At 36.8% G+C, this 17500-nt stretch overlaps 1 protein-coding gene and 1 long non-coding RNA gene across 3 annotated transcripts in view; one reads left to right on the plus strand and one right to left on the minus strand.

Moving 5' to 3' along the window:
• Window positions 1-9882, minus strand: part of Myc (bHLH transcription factor Myc) — a 16571-nt gene extending 6689 nt beyond the window's left edge. The window contains exons 1-2 of the mRNA XM_088262231.1: window positions 9621-9882; window positions 6998-7938 (exon numbers count right to left, since the gene is read on the minus strand). Of these exons, the coding sequence (XP_088118357.1) occupies window positions 6998-7781 (784 nt within the window). The 5' untranslated portion in view covers window positions 7782-7938; window positions 9621-9882. The remainder of the gene's footprint in view (window positions 1-6997; window positions 7939-9620) is intronic.
• A 397-nt stretch (window positions 9883-10279) lies between these two features.
• LOC148313459 (uncharacterized) lies at window positions 10280-13664 on the plus strand. 2 transcript variants are annotated; one of them, XR_015837775.1, is made up of 3 exons: window positions 10280-10336; window positions 12176-12360; window positions 13474-13664. It is a non-coding gene; the product is annotated as an uncharacterized LOC148313459 (long non-coding RNA). The 2 variants fall into 2 exon arrangements; XR_015837774.1 differs by lacking the exon at window positions 10280-10336 and adding an exon at window positions 10462-10545.
• Window positions 13665-17500: the final 3836 nt, after the last annotated feature.

The raw sequence follows: 17500 nt of genomic DNA on the forward strand, positions 1-17500 counted from the left end.
TTTCCGTTGTACGTTTCACGGAAATTTCTAAGTACAAACGAAACAACAATGTTTACTTTACCATGTAAATCTTCTGAGCGAAAATTTCATACTTATCAATTTTTTTTAATGGATTAAGCGTACATATTTTTTCAATTGTGCATATAATTTTTATGGGTCGATATATTAGCTTTCGTAAGCGTGGCAGCTTTGTGGTAGACACACATAATGAAATAGAAATCTCACCACCACCGTGTACGCTGTTGCTACGTCAGGTGTCCGGTGGGTCGGGATACTAATCCCATTAAGAGATAAAGCTCGTTTCACCCGACACTGGCGCCGCGGGTTCTGTTCGAGGAATATCCGATGACGAGAATAAATTCCGCGCAAAACTGATGTTAAAGGAAGACAGAGGCATTGCACGATTTGCCCTATATTCTACGCCAATTCCGACTGATCCAAACCGGATTCTTTGAGTCTAATAAATTCGAGCGTGAGACGCCATCGCCGGTTAGCAACAAGCATAAAGCGGGCGACTTCCTCCCCGTATATAATTATAATAGAAATCGCCCTATATATGTAGTATCACTTTAGACGAATTCGCATCAACGTCGACTCGCGAGGAATATTTAATTTTTATGTTTGATGTGACCAAAGAATTAAGGCAAAACTTTAAGATACTTATTTGAACATTTGAATGGTGATTGTCCATCAAGGCTAATGGAAGCGAATTAAATTGGTGTCATAACTGAGATGACATCGTTTCTCAAAACGTAGAGAGGTCCTCCGAGGATAGAGGACCAGCGTGGGCTGGAGAACTGAGTCACTCCATTCGCAACAGATGCATGGCCAGTGACATCACCGACCGACAGTTCATGGAACTGGGAGGTGGCCACCTTTCGCTTCTGCCGAAGTCGTGATAGAAATCTTAACACGGCTAAGACTATCAACACAAAAACCGCTCACCGCTGACTTATTCGTATTCCCAGAAAAACAGACTTAATAGTAGTATCTAGAAATTCCATTACGTAAAAATATATATTGTAAAAAAATTGCAAATATTAACTTCATCTATATTGAAGGAGTACAGAAAACATCTCGATAACACGATAAGGAGGGTAACTAAGCATATCGCTTGCAACGTAACGAATTTATAGTAAATCTGCGTACCTGCTACAATGAATGGAGCAACAATAACAAAATACAGTTCGATATGATAATTTAAGTATTTCATTCGAGTAAACACTGCTAATTCATCAATAAGTTGAAGAGTTTTTACTCGTAAGTTTATATAGCCATAATGACATTTAGGAAACAGTAATTTTCACTTTCTTATAACTGCCGGCTAGATGTAGGTACCTAAATAATATTATTAAATCAACTTTCACTCGAGTGACTGACATTATATGAATTTGTAACGCGATACTTGATAATAATAAAAAAACATACGATAACATTAGGTATCACACTGGACTCGATACGGATTTATCGTGGCCAAGTGAGAAGTCAGCAACGAGTAATGAGTGCCGGTTGGCGAAGTGAGACTGGCAAAGCGCTAACGGACCATCTCACGCCAGTAGACGAACCATCAGAGCGCGACACGATGAACTGGAACTGGCGGTGTCGGTGACAAAATGAGCAATTAATTCAAGCGCTAAGATTACTTATTACCTGTGAACCGCATCGGAGCTATATTAAATACGGAACCGTAGAAACTCGGGCTCCGGGATTCCCAAATGGTGATATTCCTCAAAGTAAAACTCACGCAAATTTGTCCGAGTTTGCAACCTCGAGTGTGTTCTAGTCATCGACAATATTCTCTTTATTCTATCTAGTAATGTTTTTTTTTAATTTTCATTCCTGCGTATTTTATCTGTAAATGCAGTAATCTGTATCCCTACAATTATATTCTAATCGAAGTACAAAAGTCTGGAGAGCACGACTATATATCATATCTTCGTATAATTAACGAACAAGTATACACCGCGTCAATACAATGCCGTTCTCTGCACAGCATCGGTTCCAGTATTGGTCAGAAAATTTGTGATAATAGGTGTCCCCTCATACTTTAAAAGACAAACAAAAATTTGCTAAGAAAATGACAGCGGCAAGTCGTAAGACAGGTAACTTAGAGGCAGTTTGCAGAACGGCGAGCAGAATACAGAGAGGCCCACTGCCGCGCGTCGCCTCGGCCGGCCTTGTGCGAGTGCGCGGTACGGTTCACGGCTACGTCCCTCCTCCGGCCCCAGTTACTAACCGGCGAGTGACGTCACGGCCATGCAGCACCGCATCTCGTCTCCAAATGGCAGCAGTCTCTGCCACCTGCCACCTGCCCGCCTGCCCGCCACCGCCCGACTCGGGAGATCGACTTCTCTCACAACCATTAGTACTATTCCACAGCTGATTTGGACTCTGCCTACCGAGCATTGGCTCCCGAAGGCGTACGCGCAATAGAGCAGCCGTCAAAATTATGGCTACCTTCGCCGATTGTAGGCGAGCTGAGGAAATATATAAGGATATTTTTTATTTCAACTGCAAACATTTATAACGAGATTATTGTTTTGGCCAATTTTAGAATTATTACTGTCAGATGTAGCTGTGCGGATACCGGGCACCTCTCGAACAGAACGCGGAAATGTTGCCGCGAATAAACGTAAGACGACAGCCACCGTGCCCGAACGGAGGGAGCTCCGCGAGGAGTTTCACCTTGAATCATAACACGACCTCTCGCTTTAAAAGCGAAAAAAATGTAAACAAAAAAGCAGCACGCTCAGGTGAGTGACGGGCATCCTATAGGGGTCGATGGCCCGCTCGAACAACTGATTTCAAGACACAACAAACGCTCCGAGGAATCTAGATAGCGAACTTCCGTGCGAACAACTGAAAGCGAGACATCGCGATTACGAACCGCAGCTTTTCAGATATGAAACACAAAGCTCAGGAACATAATATGTCCGAAGACGTAAAAAATACAAATGACGGTAGACGTCGAGTGTCAAGGACCCCTCTAGTGTTCATCGCCGAATTGATTAGTATGTCTTTCGAGATTATTTATACGATGTATTAATCTTACATGACGAGGTGTGCAGAGTCGACGTCCTCTTATGTAATGTTTACGTGCGGCACTCCCATTCATTGCCAGCTCTCGACTGTGAACTGCCGCATGCTGGCGTGGACACCTTGAACTTCAGTGAGTCCTGATAACCGTGAACACCGACTGAACAGCGTACAAAGAGATTCCGAGATATTTCGAAACGAGATAAATTACAAAAAGTACTACAATTTCGTTTATTTTTATTCCGAGAATATTTTATTGCCGAGTATTTCAAAACGCTTTTAAAGAAACATTAACATTTAAAGATTTTTAATATTTCTTCCATCATCTTCAAACCCTAATCCGCACCCCAATGGTGAATAGGGCACTGCATCGTATAAACGCAGAGTTATGTTGATCGTTGTTAACACATGAAGGAAAGGTGATCAGCCCTCCGCTTCAGGTACCAGTCCAGGGTAATATTGAATAAATGTTAGAGTAAAAAAATCACTTACATTTATTTCACCCCCCCGCCTCCTGGGAATCGAACCCGGGATCTCAAGCACGGTAGCCGAGCGTGCTGACCATTACACTACGGAGGCGGATATTTTAATATTTAACGAAAAATATATATATTTGGTGGTCAAGCCCGCAAAGGTTGCCTTTGGTATTAATAAATAGGAATCGAAATGTGACAACATTCGTAACCCGTTTTAGTTTTGCATTGCATATTTCATTGCAAAAATGAGTAGTTAAAATATATAATGCCTATTTTGGCGAACGAAAAATGGAAAGGTTATCAGGAGACGTGAACGGAGGAAGAGATTGCAGATTGGAGGTGATGTTGATGGGCCAAAGCAGTAAAGACATTCCGCGCGAAAAACATTCGAGGAATTCAGCAAGTACTGTCGGTACAACCGGTTCTCAGTCGAACTGGCAGAGTAACCTCATGTGGAATGCTCCAACTAAACACCGCGAGTCGCAGGAACGCACAGCTGAAAACTAGGTACACTTTTACAGTTTGTTTCGGTTCAAATCCAATGGTGCATAGGGCACTGCATCAAATTGATGCGATGTTAATATATCATTTCTTATATGAAGGCAAGGTGATCAATCCCGCGCTTCAGGTGCCGGTCAAGGGTTATATAAATATTAGAATAAAAAAACACTGCCTGCCATTTTTGAGATGGTTTGGACATGTGGAACGAATGAGTGAAGGAAGAACGGTAAGACAAATTTATGAAGTGAATATAGTTACAAAAAGGAGCAGAAAAGACCGAGAAAAACTTGGCGTGATCAGGTATGTCAAATACTTGACAGTGGTCAGTTGAAATACTTGAAAGAGATACATGAACGTGGAAGAGGCGAAGAAAGTTTGCAAAGACAGAGTGGTGTAGCGTTCTGTTATCTCTGCACACCCATGCGGGGAAGCGGCGTGATGGTTAGTTAGATAGTAGAAAAACACTTAGTTTAATATTTAGTTTGATCCGCCCTGGAAATCGGCAGTCAAATGTGCTAACCACTATACTATGGAGGCGGACAAATATATTGCGATTACAAAAAAATTAAAATTTAAAGTATGAGACACTATTCGGCTATCCAAACATAAAACACAGTAAGGGACATTTTTCTGAAGTACTTTTTTTTTGGATTTTTGCATTTTTGGACTAAGTAGAATCTAATTAGTCTAAAAATGAAGAAAAAAAGTACTAAAAAAAAATGTCCTTTACGTTTTGAGTTTGGACAGCCGTATTGCACCGCGAGCATCGCAGATTAGGGAAAATACGAGTACATAAGTTCGTAAGTATCAAGAAGGCAGGCTGCAGACGCTAGACGGAGCGGATTGGGGTGGGTCAGCCTCCAGCCGGGAAGGGTGAGGGAACCAGACGGGCCATCGGGACATCTTATTGGCTGCAACAGACTTGCCAAAACTGGAAGGCGATTCAATTTATACCAGTATTTGAAAGCAAGCGTGCTTATCCCAATTGGAATTAGATTCACATATAAATTTTATGCCGTCATTTAAATCCTCCTTAGAAAATTCAATTAGCATACTTTACAATATACTCCTTATATTAACTATCGGAATTTTTACTAGCTTTATAATATTAAATCTATATTATTTCAACATCTTTGCGAAATTTTAGTTAAGAGCACTTTTATTTTATTTATTGTTACGGCATATACTTTATAGAAAGATATGATGAATTTGTAAATGAAAACACTCGTTTTATACCACTTGAGTTATATTTATTTTAACGACTAGTTTCGGAAGTTCTAGTTTATATTCAGACCCGAAGGTGGTGCATATGTAGCTTCCGAAACTAGTCGTTAAAATAAATATAACTCAAGTGGTAAAAATTTTTGTTTATAAGAAATAGCACTTTTATTCTCATTTTTCTCAACGTGTACGTGCTTAAGAGCTATTTCTTTTAAATAAAAAATAATTGTTAAATTATCAAAATAATAATTGTGTAATAATAATGACCCTTATAATAATGGCAGTATTTTTTATATCATCCCTTTATATAAGAAAATGATAATAATACAGTGAGTTTTTGATTCAAACTAAATATCTCACATACAACTACTGATATCTGCAAAACAAATGTTTACATCGTAAAAATTCTCGTAGAGTTCTAGAATCATAGAGTTCGATGTCTACTTATAATAGTATAACATAAGATGGACAAAAAACTTCACGTTCACCAATTTGAATAATATAATGCCTTGTTTTAAAATAATAACAAAACTCGTGATATTTAAAAACCGTTTTACTTTTATAAAATGGGGACTTTTTCTTTGGTTATTTTTTTTATTAATATAAGCAATAGTCGCTAGGTACTATTAGTACAAGCGAAACTGGTTAATCGTGTTACGTGTGGGCAAGCTAAGGACCTAACAGGTTTTAATTTTTGCCCAAATCTTCAGTTAAGGGTATTAGAACCTAAATTATAAATACTATCCGTCATGTAGAAGGTTTTTGCCTTACTTTAAACAAGATTAAATCCATTCAAAGTAGGAATACGTTATACAAGTTGGAGTCGAAGTAGGAACATGATAAGTGGTGTTGCATAAGCCGTATCACGATTTCATTGTCACTTGGACGTTAGGAAAAAATCATTGTAGGTGTAGGTATCTCGACAGATTCTGATAGGGAACCATTTAATAACTTGAAATGCTACAAAATACTAATATGGGTCAACAATAAATAAAAACTAACGTTCTTAATTTATTGTTGAACTGGATGTATGTAAGCATTTAAATTCAAAGTCATTAAGTGCAGTAAGTTTAATACCAAAGCCCGACAGACACCTGGTATTCGAAATGAACTACAGGGAAAATGATTGACCTAGGTCGCAAATTCTGGGTTACAAAATCATCAAAAGAGGGTGGACACGGTGAAAAAATGCGGGCGGCGCGAACTACGTCAGGAATCGGTATGAATGATCGCGTAAGGGCGGAAGGATGGCGGGGAGGAAGGGCGGGGGCGGCAGAAGCCTCTAGAAGACGGTCGATATCGGGCTGACGCAAGCGCCACCCCGAAATCTGCCGCCCACTACGTACCGAGATTGCGACACTTCGTGAAATGTTTTGAACAATTTACTCAATGCCTAAAAATTAACTAACGAGATACTAGAAAGTTTCCAACAAGATACTTCGCAAATACTTCTATCCTCAGAACAGAACACTCCCAGTTGGAACTATGAACGCGGAGGCATAAACGCTCGTTCCATTAAGATCGTGAAATCAATTATTACAAAGTATGGCGATATGGGCGTAAGGAAATTAATCGATACCGTTCGAATAGCCCTTAGGGACAGTGGTGCGGTAGGCAGAAATGTGTCGTAAATTACCGCTATTCTTTCGCTATCATCGCTCGATAAAGCGAGAAACAGGAAAGGCAACTTTCTCAACCTTCGAGTGTGCAGTACGCGGAGAACAGTCGGTACGGAGTAAAGCAATGTGAGGAATCGCTCCTACCTGAGTCGGATGGAGTCTGCACGCCGAGGCTGTCCAGTCGGCTCTGCTTGGAGTTCTTGCAGAGCGTGTAGCTGTGGTCCGACGCGATGGTGTTCTCTCTGTAGGTGCGCGAGTCCCTGACGTCGTAGGCGGGATGCGAGTACTCCGCGTAGGGGCCGCCGTCGTCGCTCTCCTCCTCCTCGGCCTCGAGCTGGTCCTCGTCCTCGTAGTCGTAGTCGTCGAGCGTGACCCTGGCGGGGGTGCGCGCGGGGTGGTAGGCGGGGCGCGGGGCGCAGGCGGCCAGGTCTATGTCGTGCTTGAACTGCGGCTCGTCCTCGTCCAGGCTCTGCGGGGTGTCGGGCCTCTCGGGGCTGCCCTGCGCCTTCTTGGCGGCGCGCGACGAGCGCGGCGGCGCGCGCGCGGCCGACAGCAGCAGGCTGCGGCCGGGCGGCGTGGGCGGCGCGGGCGCGGGCGCCGCGGCCGCGGGCGCGGGAGCGGGCGCGGGCGAGCACGCGACGGGCCCGTTGCCCGGGTGGTACTTGTCGCTGCAGGTGCCGGCCCACATGCAGTCGTGGTGCACGATCTTGTTGCTCTCCAGCGTGTCCAGACTCCAGTCCAGGAAGTCGTCCAGCACGGAGTCGTCCAGCGCGTACTCGGCGAGCGGCAGCTCGAGCAGATCGAATTTGTCGGTCCGCTTGTCCAGGCTGGACCAGATGTCGTCCATGTCCGACAGCACGGCGCCGTACTCTTCGAGTCCGAAAGATTCCTCGGGAACTTCTTCCATTTCGCTAACGAACATCTTCATTTTATATATATATATCCCTCTATATTTAGCTTACGTTAACTTATTTATTTAAATATATATCACAAATGTCTTCACTGTTCTGCCTCTTCGTCAGAACTTAAATATCACAATTGATCGGCTATCGGAGAATAGCCGGCAGGTCTCTCGCAGCGTCTCCCTGAAAATAGGAGAAAAAAATCGGATTAGAATTACGCTATACCGTGTACGAATCAAAAATTGACAGACATAAACTGCTTCTACTTAAAAAATAACGACGGAAAATATTCAGAAGAATTTATGAATTTAGCGTCGAAACGCCCGCGAACCTATCAAAACAATAACATTGTGTTGTGTTCATGGCGCAGCGGAGTGACACGGGAGTATTGCGGCGTGTTGTGCAACAGCACTACGCGTGGCCGGCGAGGAGCCGCGGGAGTAAAAGGTTGCCGGTGCGAATATCAACATTTGCGCGGGTTTTTTTTTCTTCCAGCTAAATACTATTTACAAACGACAAAAACTCGCACGTAAATGCTAGTAATGTCTCCATTGCAGTCGAAATATAAAATAGTGCGTACATATTATATTTCCATAAAAAATTCTAGTCACATCAAAATTTTAATAAATCGAGCGTTTTTCTATATAAATGGTTATATTAACATAAATTAAGTAATCCCTGTCGTCGATACTTTCAATTTTTTTAAACCAATACGAATTTAAAAAAATCATTTCATTATTTAAAAAAAAAATACACATTAGGTGAGTTAGAAAAATAAAAAAATCGTGGTTCATTTAATAAAGGATTCCTAAGTATTTAAAAAATAATAAACTTTAACTAAAGTGGCTAGAAAAGATTTTTTAATATTACATTTTGTAAATATATTTTAAAATTTGATGACTTAGAATCGCTGAAAAAATCTTCGTATTCGTAAATAAGTAAAATAAAATAAAATAAAAAACGAATATCCTTATTAAAATATAAAAATAAAATATAAAAAAATACAAACGTAATGCATTAGATTTAATATTTATTTCATTTTCAAATAAATCATCTTTTGCACTTTTTCGGATTACGAAAATTCAATTAAAAATCCGAAAACCGGCTGATTTTTCAATTCACTAGTGTAAATAAATAAGTTTACTTAGATGACAATCAGTAAGTAGACACGAAATCATTAAAATAAACAGAAATTAATATTAAATAAGTTACAAGAAGTTTGTAGAAGTTATTGGCACAAAAAACACGACGACAATAAGATCAAGGGACTTTGTTACTATGTACGATGACTATGTTCATAGCGCCTACTCAAATACAAAATAATTCTATTTTTAAATGTACAAGAAAAAAAAACAAAAAAGGAAAAATCGCAATCAAATTAAATTAACAAAAATTGTTTATATTTTTATTTAAGTTTATCAATGAAAATTTTCAAAGATTAAAAAAATCAAAATATTATGATTTTTATTAATGCTCTTAATATATGGAATATATACAGGAATATACTTGTACTTATGTTTATTATAAGAAATACATAATTAATAATGACTTCAACGATATTATCACTCGCTACTGTGAGAAAACGCCGGCCGGCATTTCGGAAGGGGCATGATGCATCTACTGCATTACGATGATCTGGTGCCGGCAAAAATTCCGTACAATTTAGCGTACATCTCAATACGATGCGAACTAATTTAGAGACTTCAAAGTAAATAAGTGATAAGATCATAATAATTCGAAACTCTTTGAAATACAGTTTTAAAAAAAGGCGGATAATTCTAGTGACAGTTTTGAAGTTAACTTTAGATTTGACGATTTTACAATGAAAAGTAAAAAATTATAGTTTTACATTAGTAAAGACTCACCTTTAAAGCTGAAGTATGTGTAATCCAAATATCTTGAATACACAAAAAACACCAACTTAAACTCTTATAGAAAGTTTTCTTCTCACGAATTGAACGTCACCCACTGATATGATACTGTTTATAAATGCTCGATCGTATGTTCGACCTCTACTAAAACCACCGAAATATTTTGTCGAACACTGAATAATCATTCTTCAGACCCGGTCGGTCCTATGGCAGCAGCTTCGACGTCTGAACGACTCGTCGGCTCGAATGCGACTGTTTGGTTTAGTGGCGTCCGAGGGAATAGCTGACATGGCGGCGGCTGCCGAAATTATGAAATGATCATACTCTTACATTACGAATTTTTAAGAAGTGACACCTACATAATATGAAAGCCACAAGATTTTTATGACGAAAGTGATAAAAATATTTTGTTGTCGATGCAATTTAACACTTCTTTTTTGGATAAAAATTACCACGTGGAGCTACTTTGTCGCGGAGTAAGTCGAAAGCAATGGCGGCGCTGCCGACGGTAGTATTGCAAAATGTTCGAATGTGTGCGTGCACCGTAAAGAGGAATTCTGAGAGTGTGTGAGTAAATTTTGAATGGTTGTGTGGTTGATTTCGAAGTGCTGGCTCTGCGTTGAAAGATCCGAAGCATCAGTCGTCATTTATCGGTTGGCGTGGTGGGTCGTGTCACCCGCGCAACTGATTATGAGGACTTCGTGAAGCGCGTAGGTTAAATTATCGTTTTCATTGGTTTTCCAAGCACCTTTAAATTTAAATAGATACATTATATTCATATTTTAAATGACAAACTTTAATAATTTAAACAAAAAACTGTACGAAATTAGTAATCCAGACTTGTTAAAATATGCAAATACAGTATTGTAAAAAGTTGTTGAATATATTTTTTTTAAAATTATTCGAACTAATTTTATATGTAAGTAGGTATTATGGGCTTATTATTGTCAATTTTTTCCCAACAATGCAAATTCACATTGACAATTAAAAAAAGATGATTGAAAAATTATCATTTAAAACATAATTACTTAAACATTTAAAACATATTTGCTTTTAGATTTACCTGTATTTAAAAAATTACAGATTGGGGTTTTAAAAATTTGTAAAAAAATATCTAAGCAAGGAACATATTTTATAGGAGAGTCGGGTAGTAGTCCCGTGGTTAGTATCGCGGTCTCGAGTCAAGAGTTTTTAGGTTCGGCCCCCCTCTGTCACAACTTGATGCCTATTTTCGCTTAACCGAAATGGCATTAAGGCGATATTCGCGCAAACTACACAAACTCTTCTTTTCAAAAGCATTTAATATTTATATTTCATTACTTGATTCGGCAGACACTTTGTGGTATAATCTATCGATTTTTAATTTAAGTTTTACTTAGTAAATACCACAACACGTGTCACAGTAGATTTTAATACTTTTATTTACTAAGTAAAACTGAAATTAAAAAAGAAACTTTGTATTAATAATATGAATGAAAAAATAGTGGTATTTACCAAGTAAGACTTAAATTGAATTTAAACTAAATAAAATAATGGTCGGTACCAATTTTCGGTAGTCGCAGATGGTGGGAAGAATTCATAATGTCGGCCATAAGATAATGCGCTTATTCCAGTTATCGAAACTCGTCTCACTGCTTGCTGAATACTAAAAATGCATTTCGGAATTCCCGGCGTTTTGCTCATCAAATTCTAACGTATCAAATTCCCGTGTTGACATACCGACGTTACTTTATGCATACTTGCTGCCAGGGCGAGTCGATCGACCTGACCCATACAACGAATTGAGAACTTATGATCAAATACAATCGCCTAGTTATGGCATTTTCGTTTGAAAATGCCATAACTTTAATATTTCCAATTCTTAAATTGTCTAAAAATTTATTATTTGTGTTTTTTGACAATAAAATACAACTTAGTAGACTAAAAAATCAGTGTTTAATTCAAAAATTAATACTTAAATTAAAATGGAGTTCTACACATTAAACGCCAAATTAATAAATAAATTATTATAACTAGTTTAACTGAATTCCGATGTTTTTGTATTTATATGACGCGATCAACTCTAGGTGGAATATATTGAGTTAAAATAAAATAAAACAATAATAATAAAACAATCAAATACAACTGAGTAGACTAAAAAAAACAGTGCTGATTCAACATTTAATATATAAAATAAAAATATTCATTTATGACAAATAACTACCTACATATTTATGTTAGAAGTGAATGCATTGTAGTAAATATGTATACATCCACAAAACTGTAGAAAAATACAACATTCTTAATAATATTTATTGTGTACATACTTCAAAAGATAGTATTTTTGTTAACAATACTTTGAAATGATTATGAATGAAAAAATATAGCATTTTACATATACTTTACAAGGTTATAGCAACTAGATTTTATTTTGAGGAGAAAAAAATGTCTAATTTTTCTTGGCCCTACTAGCGGCTCCTAGCGTTGGCGATCCCCGAATGAATTATGTGATTGCTAGTATGCTTTTAAGAGCTCAGTGCATTTAAAAATATATAGATTTACCTTTTTAGCCATATCTGCTCACCATGTGGACCATATGGAATATACACACTGCCTCCGGGCTCTTCTGTCTGCTGCCAGCTCCCTTGTATCTTCCGGGACAGATCCGCGTCCCAAAGTTCAGACGAGAACTGATGACGGATTGTCAGCAGTGGAAGTTCTGGGCGGCGGGAACCTGTTGTCTTATATATTTTTTGTAATTACTCTTAAATATTTTGGAACCATTTACTTTCAAATACGTATTGTCTTTATATGATATCTGAAGTCAAAATACTGAAAACGCGTTTTCACTTAAGACATATGTATCGTTTGTATTAGGTTAGGAGTCGTAATAATCGGCGGGTATGCATGAGGAGATGCATGACCGTGGAAGAGGCGAAGAATGTTTGCAAAGACAGAGTGGTGTGGCGTTCTATTCTCTCTGCCTACCCCTGCGGAGAAGCGGCGTGATGGTTAGTTAGTTAGTTATTTTTATCATTTGCATTAATACTGTAACAATAACTACCGTTTTGTTTTATTATTAAATAAAATTCACGGATTCCTTCAAATTAACCAAATTAATTTTTAATCATTTCTGGGGCTCTATTAGGTACAAACGAACAATGTTTTCGGAGACAATTGAATTTATTTTTATTGTATCTTATGTATAATTGTTTGGGAAGGTATAATTGCTACAAATCACCTAATGACTTCGTAGTAATAAGAAAAATAATGTAGTTGTTATTTTATAAGTATGTTAATTAAATGATACTAATGACTTGGTTTATTCTATCGGAAATATGTAATTGAATAAATGATTATGATAACTAAATCAGGGCCCGTACGATATTTGCATTTTATTTGTAATTTTTCTTGAATGAATCACCCTACCTCTGCCGTAATGTTATTGTTGAACACGTATTCGCAGAATAATAAAATCAGGTGTCGTTTCTCGGAAAAGGCATTATTATCAAATTCAATGGAATCGTTTTGTGTGTATACAAAACTTTCCCGCCATTTCTGTCTGATACAAGCTACGAGTCGCCGACGCATTTGTTTATGTGATAGTATCCAAATATCGGTGATGGGAAAAGCGGACGTATGCAAATAGTGATTACTTCCCACATTCCTTAAGCGTATATGTGGATATTCTCAGCATTTTAAGCAAGTTGCAAGTACATTTTTTTCCCAGAAACAAACTTTGCGAATCGTGCTAATAAACGCGCCAAAATATTTTTAGGAAAAAAGTACACATAACTGATATTGTACATATTTATTTTCACTCAACATGCATTCTCGCGGAATGATTCATTTTTATTTTTATTTTCAGATTTGCGAAGTCTCTTGTGAAAATTGGACTCTACCTTTTATTATTGGACATAATAAATTCAAGTCATTTTACAATTTCGGCTTTATAAAAAAGATGCAGGCAAATACATTACTGAATAAAGTGAATTATTAATATACAATATTTATTTTTTGTATCAAACTTGTGAAATAAATAATAAGTAGGATTCTTATGTGAAACAATTTTTTTTTCCTAACTTCCAAGTGACTCTGAAATCTAGCTATGGCTTATGCAACACCGTTTATCATGTCCCTACTCAGGCTTCAACTTTATAAGTTTCATAGCATATGCCTACTTGTGAGTGGATTTACTGTTTTTCTTTAAAGTTACTATAATTTCATGTAATTCATGAGTGAAAATTCTAGGCAAAAACACTTGCTCACATTTTAAAATTGACACAATACTGCTTTTAAACCATGATATATATATATATATATATATATATATATATATATATATATATATATATATATATATATATATATATATATATATATATATATATATATATATATACATATATATATATATGTATATATATATATATAAATATATATATATATATATATATATATATATATATATATATATATATATATATATATATATATATATATATATATATATATATATATATATATATATATATATATATATATATATATATATATATATATACATTTTAATTTTTTTATTTCATAAATAATTTATAGAATTTCGTTTTTTTTGCGTATGAATTTTAATGCTTATATAATTTAAAAAATAAAATATACATTTATTTCAAATAAAATTACATGGTAAAACGTTTCACTGCTCGCTTCTGTAAATATATTTTATTTTAATTAAAAAAAAAAATAAGCCCCACGATTTAGACTCCCCGCTCTTCGTGCGAATATCTAGTACACCTACCATTTACCAAAAATGTCAAATATCGGCTGTAGGTATTAATATTATCTACCTAGTTGAGTAGGTTAACGCTTAGTAGGCCAATTGAAATTATTATTAAAATGATTACGTTTTCATTAGATTAATTAATAATCCTCTGAAAAGTTTATGATTATGTTCTTACGTCGGCGCTGATGGAAAATTACTTTGTATTGCGAGTTGTCACAGTATTGCAACATATAATTGTACCGACCTAAATCATGGAAAACTTAAACCAGAACTATTAATTAACTTTGAATATAACTATTGATCATTTAATTATAAAAACATATGTTACAACATGCGGGGTGACAGTCTTAATGTTCTGCTGCCGATTTAAGGAGCTTGTAGGCACTGTCAGTCCTAGATCGGTGCAAAAACGTGATTCATTACGTAAATAGCTCCACGGCGCCTTCGGATTTGACCGTGAAGTGATGACCGTTGAACTGTGTGGGAAAAGTTAAGTTATTTATAAATTGCCTATTTGAAACTGCATCTATTACGGCGAGACCGCGGGCCGAATGCAAATTTGATGCCTGAATACCGAGAAAAACCGACGAATAAAAAATACGAAATTATTTTTGCATTACTTTACATTTTTCAAAGAAACTGCATTCAGTCAAGATGGGCGTAATTTTATGGGATATTGATTAAATGCTTTACAAGATGAGGATGTATATTTATATTTATTTTTAAGCAACTGAAATGTATTATATATCCGCCTACATGGTATTGTTGTAACCGCATTTGGCTAGAATGCAGGCGGTCGCGGAGTCGATTCTCAAGGGGGTCAAAATAAATGTAGTTGATTTTTACTCTAACAATTATGTAAGATTTTCCTAGATTGGTACCTAAGGGCAGAACTGATTTCCTTGCCTGCATGTAATTAACGCTCAATATAACACTGCGTCGATGCGATGCAGCGCCCTATGCACCTGTATGTTTTATAATACATAAAAATATATATATATATATTTTTAAACTCTCCTCGTATCTAAAATATTGCACCACATCAAAGCGATTTAAAACAATTGTGACAATTTTTTTTTTAATCTACCGTGCACAGAAATTCTCAATCTTTTGCGCAAATCGCGAAGATTTTTTTCCATCTATGAGATTCATTTTGCATATTTCTTTGTTTTATATTTTGTTTGTTTTCATGCTAATTATCAGTTGCAATTTAAAGAGAGTTTTTTCAAGGCGTGAATATTAATGACGTACAAATATACCTGTATAGTTAGTACAGAAGAAAGCATTGAAGAGTTTTTATTAAACTAACTAACTATCACGCCGCTTCTCCGCAGGGGTAGGCAGAGAGAATCGAACGCCACACCACTCTGTCTTTGCAAACATTCTTCGCCTCTTCCACATTCATGCATCTCCTCATACATACCCGACGATTATTACGACTCCTGACCCGGCCGCTTTTAAGTACTTGACATACCTAATTGTGCCAAGTTTTCCTCGGTCTTCTTCTGTTTCTTTTTCCAACTAAACTTGCCTTATGATTTTGTTTAACCGTTCTTTCCTCACTCATACGTTCCACATGTCCAAACCATCTCAAGTTTTTTTAAATGTTTTGGTAAACTACAATTACCGTATGTTTATCACGAAGTACTGTATTGCTCTAATATGTAATGCATGGCTAAAGGGTTTACTTAAGTTTGCTCCTAGACAGTGAGATCAGGAGCAAACATCAGTAGTTGCAGTCCCAAAGGATCAGCAGCAGTTACTACTAGAAGCAAACATATGTAGGAATAGTCATCAGTAGAAACAGTTTATAGCAACCGCTTCCAAGAGCAATCATTGTTGGCCGCAATCAGGAGCTTAGCTTGTCTCTAAGGGACACTCCAACTAGCCATCTAAGCATTCGTATTTCAGCAGTTTCTAGTTGCCTTGAGTAGATGTTAAACATCGTCCAGCATTCGGACCCATAGAGGAGTTACCAGATATTTCCACCTATATATTATCATGAATTTGATGATATATTGGTGAAAATATCTGTTAAATAATCGGAATTTCGATCATTCGAACTACGTGTGAGCAAAATCATTCTAAATATAATTGTAACGAAATACTTTATCTAGTTGTACAGGAATAAGTGTTGTAATAAAAATCCCGCCCAACCAACCGTCTGATATGTTGACCACAAATACATTTATCTTATCTGACCACTTTTTCCCGAATCGACCATTCCATTCGACTGAGGTGTCACTATGGCTGCTGAGAACAAAGTTTTGATATTCTATTATGAGAATATAGTCTAAACAAAACCTGATGGAGTGTATATAAATTGCGATGGCGATGTGACGTATTAATGACTAGGAAGGTAAACTCCGACTTCGCTGAAAAATCCCTAACGTTTATTCTCAGGTACCTCCCCGTATAATAATCGCCATTCGGAATCCTGTATGTAACTCCAAAGAAAGCGAACTTATATTTCAAATCATCAAAAAAAAATCCAGAATAAGCGTCAATAATTATTTGCTATAATTATTTTAGTACAGTTATAAATCTATATAATTGTATGCAATTTAAATATCAAATGTAAATGGAAAAAGGAGCAGAGAAACACCGAGAAAAACATGGCACGATCAGGTATGCCAAATACTTGAAAGTGTTCAGGTTAGGAGTCGTAACAATCGGCGGGTATGTATGAGGAGATGCATGAACGTGGAAGAGGCGAAGAATGTTTGCAAAGACAGAGTTGTGTGGCGTTCTATTCCTCTCTGCCTACCCCTACGGGGAAGCGGCGTGATGGTTTGTTCGTTAACTCCAAAGAAAGCGAACTAATATTTCAAATCATCAACAACAACAAAAAAAACAGAAAAAGAGAATAATTATTTGCTGTAATTATTTTCGTACAATTATAAATCTATTTAATTGTATGCAATGTAAATACCAAACTTATACCAGCCTAAGCGATGAAGCAAAATAATAACACTCCGCATACAAGCGGTGAGTTTATGTTGGTCCTATGTTTGGTCAGGTAAGTTATTTCAGTTGTACCCCCCTACAAGTATAGCAGTATGTAGTTACTTTTATTTACATACGTAGTTGGACTGAATTTTGTATTTGATATAAA

This window comes from Brachycentrus maculatus, unplaced genomic scaffold (genome assembly GCF_059751285.1).
Source record: "Brachycentrus maculatus isolate JH-2025_06_01 unplaced genomic scaffold, ASM5975128v1 h1tg000011l, whole genome shotgun sequence".
In the NCBI taxonomy this organism is placed as follows: domain Eukaryota; kingdom Metazoa; phylum Arthropoda; class Insecta; order Trichoptera; family Brachycentridae; genus Brachycentrus; species Brachycentrus maculatus.